General features: G+C 37.4%; 1 protein-coding gene across 1 annotated transcript in view; it reads left to right on the top strand.

The window, feature by feature from the left end:
* Positions 1-857: 857 nt before the first annotated feature.
* Positions 858-8,990, top strand: part of grin3bb (glutamate receptor, ionotropic, N-methyl-D-aspartate 3Bb) — a gene marked incomplete at its 5' end in the record, with an annotated part of 114,934 nt that continues 106,801 nt past the window's right edge. The window contains one exon of the mRNA XM_081358280.1: positions 858-1,316. Coding sequence (XP_081214406.1) covers positions 858-1,316 — 459 coding nt within the window. The remainder of the gene's footprint in view (positions 1,317-8,990) is intronic.

The following is an 8,990-nucleotide window of genomic DNA, read 5'->3' as shown; positions in this document are numbered from 1 at the left end:
GTTTTGTTGACAGGTATGTCTATATGCCACAGATACTATACTTTAGCAGATCTATAGGCTACTTCCACAGTAAACAGTGACCAAAGAATGACCACAATCTGCCAAGCTCCAAAAAAAAAAAAAAAAAAAAGTAACAAAACACTGTTACATTACAAGTTGTGGGCTATTTTCCAAGTCTTCTAAATTCTATACGATGTGATAGTTTTCTGTGACAAATAAACCAAAATGTACGCCATTAAATTAACACCATACCTGTGGTTCTTGTTTGAGAAGCCATTAGTTTGAAAAGACTGATATTTTAGAGCTGTAGCGGAGGGGAAAGCTTTCAGTATAATGATGAATAAAATGTTTATTATGGTCTGAACTATTCCTTTAAGGCATGGCATAGAATTGTTTAAGTGTGTGAGCTTGCTTTATCCTATCCATCTACCGTATCGTTTTTCATTAAAAAAAAATACTTTTTGTTTAATAAGTTCTTGTTTATAATCAGTTTCATGGTATGTTAAGTCATGTATCTGCCTCTCTAAAACAACATGAGGATTGAAGTGTAAAAAGATTACTTTGGTCCAAAAGAGGTGTTAATAACAGAGTTGTTCTCTCTCGCGCTGATCTCCCTCTCCAGCGCTTCTTTGGGTGTGAACGCAACGACATCCCCGCCTTTCGAGAAACCTCCACCTCTCCTGAGCAGTGTATCACATTCACACAGTAACTCCATAGATCACTCCTCATACACCATCCTGCACAAAAAAACCTAAAAAACAAAACAAAAAAAGGACGTTAAAGAAAAGACCAGACAACAAGGCGAGCAATGCTATCTTCTGACAATGCCTCATCACCACCTTTGAGAGTGAAGCAGGATGAATTTCATCTTCTACACATTCTTGGCATACTTTTATTTGGGATCGCAAATATTCCTTCTCCATACCCTGCTCGTCCAGCCCGCTCATTCTCACCCGCAGCCCTGCCACATCCTAGCGCGGATAGGACACACCGTGCGCCTGGGTGCCCTCCTGCCTCCCCGCCAGTCGGTCCGGGTGCGGGCGGCTCTCCACCGCGCCCTCAGCGGTCTCGCCGAAAGCGGCAACAACTTTCTTCCGTACAACTTGAGCCTGGACGTGGTGGCTCGGGAAGCCCCGAGCGGAGACCCCGAGTCGCTCTTCAGGTGTGTGTGTCAGGATATAGTGGTCCAGGGGGTCTCGGCTGTGCTCGCCTTCCCTCAGACGCAGGAGGAAATAGTACAAATGGAATTTATGTCCTCTTTTTTGGAAATTCCTTTTATAAGCATCATTGAGCACGGAGAACCCCTCAAAACTCAGGTAACGCGTTTCATTTAAGCAACAAAGCTGCTCCTCTTTTAAATCATGTGATGATTTGTTGACTTTTTATCGCGTAGGGCTACTTGCAACTTGCATCTGTGATGCGTTTTATGCGCAAACCTTATACAAACTCGACTTTCATGCATCTGTTGACTGGTTTCAAAAGCACATGAATCTGTGTGAGTTATGTTGCACATTGAGGCAAGGGATAATTAAGGCTTGAATCCCCCTTAATTAATGCTTGACCCCTACCAAAAAGATTCAAATTAAAACACCTTGTGGGTGGGTATGTTTTTTTTTTTTTTTTTTTTTTAATTTAACATATGCACTTCAACACTTATTTCAAACTACGTTCCAGTAATCAAAAAAGTTGTCAGAATTCTAATTGTGCAAAAAAAGGAGGTACCTGTAACCATAGCAACAGTTCGCAGCTCCAGCACTTTCCAATAAGATTACTATTGGACAGTGCCATGTATGGGCATTATAACTTTATTGAAGATGTTCACAAAAAAAAAAAAAAAAAAAATGTTAGTGTTTTATTTATAACGTTTTTAAAGTAGTTGTCTAACGCTGTTACAGCCTAGTTGTTAACAAAATAGTGGACAATTCCATAAATAAAAAATAGTAAAAAAGTAAAATTCTTCAAGGACATGATATAAGTTTTCCCTCTTTTTCATCACTTTATTGTATATTTTCTTAGGTTGGTCAGTAGGGGACAATCTTAAATAGTCAAGCACGTTACCATGATTTTGTGCAGTAAAAATAGATATAAGATTTAAATCATTGTAGGCCTAATAAGCACATTCTTGTCATGACCTTGAACAAAAGGCCAGTAATGGCTAAATGACCTGTATAATTCATTTCCCTGTTACTGTCAACCCTGCTATGTTTTTAAAGGCATAACTTAATCTCAACATGTGCTAAAATGTTCAAATTTAGCATGAGATGGCACAATGCAGATGATTGACAATGTCCTTGACAGTGCAAATTTCACCTTGGATCATCTATCTACTTAACAAAATAATAGTTCAAATATTAATTATACAAATCTAGATGATATCCGTAGAGTAGTTAGATGACAACACGCAAGTTGTTATTTTATTATAATCTCCAAACCAAGGTGATTGTAAAACAGTTTATATAAGACCAACTAATTAACCACCATGCCCTCAATTTATGTGCTATCCGAAATGGCTCATATGATTCAGAGTTTGTTTTTCTTCTTCTCACTCTCTTTGATGTCAACGGAGATTCCCTTTGTGTGGAGATTTTGGCTTCGCTCTGAGATGGCAGCTTCATGTGGACTAGCTGATCTTTCCCTCAGGTCACAACAGATCTCTTCAGCTTGTGTGCTAGCTTTGTGTTCGGACTGTTATGATGCACCTGTTCTATATGAGAAACTATTTCTCTGACAGGTGTGTTCTCTCAAGCAGAAATATATGCCACATTGCATTACACTCAGTCAGGTATGTCATATGCTGAGACGGTTTCAGAGACATCAGTGTCAAATGAGATCTTCTGCTAAAACGCTGGAGTAAACGCTGGATGTTCGCTGAATCAAACATGACAATGAACAAATGAGAGAAATACAATCAAATTCATACCGTGCAGCTGCTTCATGCAAATCTCATCATGCACCTAATGTATTCTAGGCCATATCATTCTGAATTCTTGGCATACATAATGATATATTATGAAGTTCCTTTGAGTATATTGAATATTTTGCACCTGTCTGCAGAAGGAAGCTTCATGTTCTGGTGTATTTGGCATGCGCCACTGGCTGAAAAGTGCTTACATCACAAGGTACTTTAAGAAATTAAAAGCGGGTAAAAATACTGTAAATCTTACAGGCAGCTTGGGAAACGCATACATTTCTCTTGTTTAATATCCATCCATTAAAATAACTTTTAATGGGGGCTTCTTAACCCTACAAATATGTGGTCCAGTGAAAATCTGCACATCAAGTCTTTCCTTTTAAATAAAAAGACTTTGATCTCACCAAGGACACTGTCTTAGATTAAAGCAGGACCTCCAGTCCAGATGATGTTGCTGCATTAACACGGTGCGGTCCACTGTCGAATGATTATTACACGCTTGAGTCATGATGCTGACATCGGACAACCGTCACAGATAGATCAGACAATGACAGAGGCTGTAAACCTCTTATGTCTATGTCCTTCTGGGATCTGTCAATCAGTGTAAAAGCTCACGACGCTCTGCTCTAGTGTGCGACATCGCTCAGGCAAAAATAAAGGCAGAGTGATAATAGGGCTTGTGAACTGGCTGCTGCTGTAATGCTTATGGGACGCTCTGGAGCTCCGAGCCGCTTGGATCCTGCTTCACTTGATCTGCTAATCTTGCTGGTTGAGGAGAAACGTGTGTTCTTCAGCAGGCTGGCTTTTGCCTTGTGTTTTGTTCATCAATTGTTAGAGCGAGGCGCACTGGGCAGTGATGCAGTGCAAGTTTTTTTTTTTTTTCTCTCATTGTTTTATTCCTCACAGTTTGATTTGTGAAGGATGTTGCGGTTCTAGTACATCAACTTTAACGCTTTAACTCTCGTGTTCTCGTGTTAGAGACCCCAGGGCATTTTTAATTGACCCCAAACAGAAACAATGTTACTATAGTGGTGGATGACAATGGCTTTTCTAACTGAGTGCATGCCTACTTTGTAATAATACAACAGACCCCTCAAAAAACAAGCCTCAGTTATCTCAGCCTACTGGGTTTCAATTAGAAGTAGGCCTATGTAAAAAAAAAAATGACGGAAAAATAAGAAGTTAATCAGTGGTGGATTCAGCATTGCAATACAGCATTGTTCAATGTAATAAATAGTGACTTTTTATACCTCTAAAAATCTGGTGTAACCACCAAGTAAAAAAGTTAAAACATGTTTTCCCTTACACCTTGCATTCATTTGAGTGAATACATCTTGATTATTATTTTCAAAAATGTTTTATAACATATTTTTTCATATTATCTTTTTTTTAAACAAATATTATGAATAACAATAATTCAGAAATAACATTAAACATTTGAAAAGTCGCACCACATGACATTCTACAACCAGAACTAACACTGGCTTGTCATGAAAAGGTCAAATGATCTCTTAAGACACTTATTGACCTTGATGAAGTCGTGTTATGCTTCCATCAGCTCACTTTCTGATTTGGTTTTGTTTCATTCCACATGACAATCTACAGAATGTTAGCGCTTCAGGATTTCTGATCGTACTGTAAATATCCAACATGTTGAATATGTATGATTTGAGATCGGTGCGGCCCCACGTATTTTCGGGCGCATTCAATCACTCTTAACACACCTCACACCACTGGAGAATCTGATAAGATAATCTGAGAACCATCGCAACACATTTCTCATACCCAAGACGTCACTTTTTGTCACTTTCAACCATGCTTCAATATCTGACTCTCAAAGCACCCTTTAGTTATGGGTAGGTTTAGGCGTCATGTAACTGACGCTTACGAAAGCGTCAATATCCGACGCACAAAGCACCCTTAGCGTCAATATGAGACGCTTCGGTTGGGTAGGTTTAGGTCTGTGGTAGGGTTATGCGTCTCATATGGACGCTAAAGGGTGCTTTGAGCGTCAGATATTGAAGCATGGTTGAAAGTGACAAAAAGTGACGTCTTGGGTATGAGAAGGACCATCAAGATAATTGAGACTTCACCTAGGATTGTCGGAAAGGGAGAATTGGGCCCAAAATCGGCCCGGTTATCTTGAAGTGTGTGGGTGCCTTAAGCCAGGCTTAGACTACAGGAGTTTCAGGTCGATTTTTGCCCGATTTACCCCTCCCAACATTCAGAGAAAAAAATCACGTCCAGGGCATCGGTCGGTTCCGATGTTCGGCCCACATTATCTGGTAATATGAGGCAATTTTAGATGAAATGCTCGCGGACACATCGGGGCCACCCCGACAATATTAAACATGTTTGATATTTAGGATTTTAAATCGGGAAGATTACGACTAGGATTCCATTAGTAGTTTTACTGGAAAGACTCGGGAGGTAAAATGACCTAACAAAGCATTTATTTATTAACGGCCCAGCGAGCAAGTATTGTGTTATAAAGTTCTTTGGCATATGGGGTGTCCATAGCTCGCAATCCGAGAGTACAGAATCTGCATTTCCTGCCTAAAGATGAAGGCAGGGGTGCAGCCGACCCCCTGGGAGGTATGGGTAGGGACCATCCTGGTGGTGGTGGGGAGGATGGAGGTGAATGTTGGCGTCAGCATCTGCAAACTCAGACATGTGTAAGTACCGATCTTTTATACTACAAGTATTAGAACACGATTGGTTAGATGTGAAGGTAATAAGTGATGTAACAATTGAGTGAACTTACACTAAAGCTTTCATTTCCACAATAGCCAATGAGAGACAAGTCTACAAGGAGATGGAAGTGACGGAATTTTTTAAATGGTGACTGCAAAACAACAAGCATCTGTACATATCATAATATGTAGATGTACATATCATAATATGTAGATATGAATCTAACTGGAAAAACTTGTGAAAAGATGTATTTTAGTTTTAAACTTTTAGTACTTTTAGAGCTCTGCAGCCATCTACTGGTTAAAGTCATATTCTTTTTACTTTTAAAACTGCATTTTCCAAAAGATCTTACACTAAACCATGTCAAATTATCCATGTTATCCCCATGAATGAAAGATAGAAACGTGGGTCTTTTATAATGTGAATTTTACCTTATATATTCTTTTATTTTATAAAAATCTATAATTAATATATATATATTTTTTTTTTATGGGGATAACATGGATAATTTGACATGGTTTAGTGTAAGATTTTTGCCCATCTTTTGGAAAATGCAGTTTTAAAAGTAAAAAGAATATGACTTTAACCAGTAGATGGCTGGTTAACCAATATATATATATATTTACATTTATTTTTGTGGAGTGAAAATATCCAAATGTGGAGTAAAAACATTAATAAACTGAGTAAAATTACATTTGTTTAAAAAAAATAAAAATAATTTTTGTTGCCTGAACTGCAAACCGCAAACGAACAGCGCACAAGGGTTAAAGTGGTGGAACATAGTGCAGAAAGTGCAGCCATAACAAGGCATTGTGTATCAAAAAGTTAAATGAAAATAAATAAATACAAATAAATAGAATGAAGAATTTTTTTTTCTATATTTTTCCTTCATGATTATGTAAATATATATATATATGTCAACAAAAAATACTTATTAGTTATATGAAAATGACCTTTCTTTGGGAGGGTTTGCCGATGCCATGCTTCCTGGAAGTTGGGATAGGAAGTTGACAGCCTCATGTGACAGGAAGGAAGTGAATACCTTTTTTTTTTCTTGAAATCCTTTATTTGGTTGTTTGCTTGCATGTCATTGAGACATAAAACATGGATAACATCTAGAAAAATACTTACAAAAGGAAAATGACAACTATATACTGCGGCAACTATAGTTGCCGGTGGGCTTAAATGGGCTAATCATCCCCATATATATATTGAAGATTTTGAAAAGAACACATACTGTAACAAATGGTAATGCAATAAGAATAAAGAAAAAAGGTATGATAGAATAGTCTCAAAAAACGTGTTTGATTCTTTTTGTTGGCATCATTGTGTGTGTGTGTGTGTGTGTGTGTGTGTGTGTGTGTGTGTGTGTGTGTGTGTGTGTGTGTGTGTGTGTGTGTGTGTGTGTGTGTGTGTGTGTGTGTGTGTGTGTGTTGCCGTGTATTTACTAATTTTACATTTACTGTTGCTGTTTTTCATTAAAACTAATGAAAAACTGAATGGCAATTTAAGGTCATAACATTGAAGACATAAAATCACATTCATAATATTAATACAATTATTTATTAAACATTCAGGTTCATAAAACATTAACATTAGAATCTGTTTTGAAATGCTTGCACAAATTTTACATCCCTGGCACACAACTAAGGTTCCTGCTGATATCGTTCAAGATCTGATGCCCATTGCGATTTAAAAATTCCTGTGATCTACAGCTCTGAAAGATCTTCAAATTAACTTTGAATATTATCAGTTGATTGATACTATTGAGATTATAACAGTTGCAAGTTGATGGTTCTACCAACATAAATTAGCAAATAAATGTCTTATGTTTAATTGTGGTTATATTATCATTGTGAATGGGGACCAATCAGAGACCAGGCAGTATACAAACATAAAATTGTATTGGTTTTATGAAAAAACAAAAACATGTGATGTCTATTTCAATGACTTCAAGGTATGAAGGGGTTAAAGTGAAAAAACTTAATTATTTCAAACTTTTGACTGGTAGTACACACCCACACGCGCGATTAACAAGCTTCCACGGTCCAAGGACATTTTTATTATTTATTGTTATTTATTGTACAGATATATTTGTTCTCTGTCCCATCTGGACTAACATCCTAGCTCTGCTTGCATGAACTCGATTAAAACAACAAATGTTCCTTCTTGTCTCTAATTTGCAGTAGAAAAAAAAAAGACCAGAGGGGATGCTATAAAATGAAAGAGAAACCCAGTGCGCAGACCCAAACCCAAAGCTCTTTATTATGTAGAGTCTATACCTTTATAGCTGTAGCACTGTCATGGTGTGGAAGTATTCTATTAAGACTTCCATAAGAGCTTGCACTGACTTTTGCAGAGCTCATAAAAGTGTTGCTTTATTTTATCACAGTTTATCACAGCACCATAAATTTGATCAGAATCCTATAAGAGAACTGTTAAACTGGCAGTTGCTAAATGGCAGTACTCAACTGTGTTTGATTAGAAACTGTCTCTGCACATCAACAAAGATTATTAAGCCGAAGCCCAGTCCTTAATGTGTGTATGGAGGTCCCATGTATAGTTTGCTTAACACAAAATGTGAGATTTTAAAGGTCACCCTTGGGCAAAACTTAAGACTATTACTTGCTCCATGAATTTAAAGTTCATAGAATCCAGGTCCCTTCTAAAACAGCACAAAACTGAAGCAGAAATTGCAAAGGATTCCAAGTCATTTAATAAGAAAAAGTCTGCTGTTCAAGGAGTTTTGGTTGCTGAACAGTTAAAGAAACTTTACTTGTCAGAATCAGCAGTAAGCACAAGCATTGTGCTTCGTCTTTTGCTGATTGTAGGTTAACATGAAGAAAATCAGCAATTTATACAATCTAGTGGTCATTTATTATTATAAAATAGGTTTTATGTTAACAGCAAAATTGCAAGGTGAACATTGAGTACATATACACTAGTGGTGGATACAATGGTATCCTGTCCCAGGAGCTTAAAGTTGCAGGCTCCTGCTGTTCTCACATCTTGTTGAAACAATTCACAATTGTTTGATGTGAAAAATCCATAAAAATCACTACTATTGAACTTAATATGCAAATGCCCGGTTTCACAGACAAGGCTCAAGCTAGTCCCAGACTAAAATGCATGTTTGAGCTGTCTTAACTGAAAGCAACTTGCACTGACATATCTTTAAGTACATCAGTACCACTGTTTTGTCTCAAGATTCACACCATAATGTTATTTTTCTAAGGCACGTTTCTAAAAGCTACTCGAATGTCCTAATTTAACTAAGCCCACTCCTTGCTTAATCCAAGCCCTGTGTGAAACCAGGCCAAAGTGTTTCAAACTATGTTGTTTTGTCTTTTTACTGCATTTACTAAACTTCCCCATTCCAAATAAT

Source organism: Scardinius erythrophthalmus (assembly GCF_964197995.2).
Source record: "Scardinius erythrophthalmus genome assembly, chromosome: 25".
Lineage (NCBI taxonomy): Eukaryota > Metazoa > Chordata > Actinopteri > Cypriniformes > Leuciscidae > Scardinius > Scardinius erythrophthalmus.
This window is presented reverse-complemented; position numbering and strand designations above follow the sequence as displayed.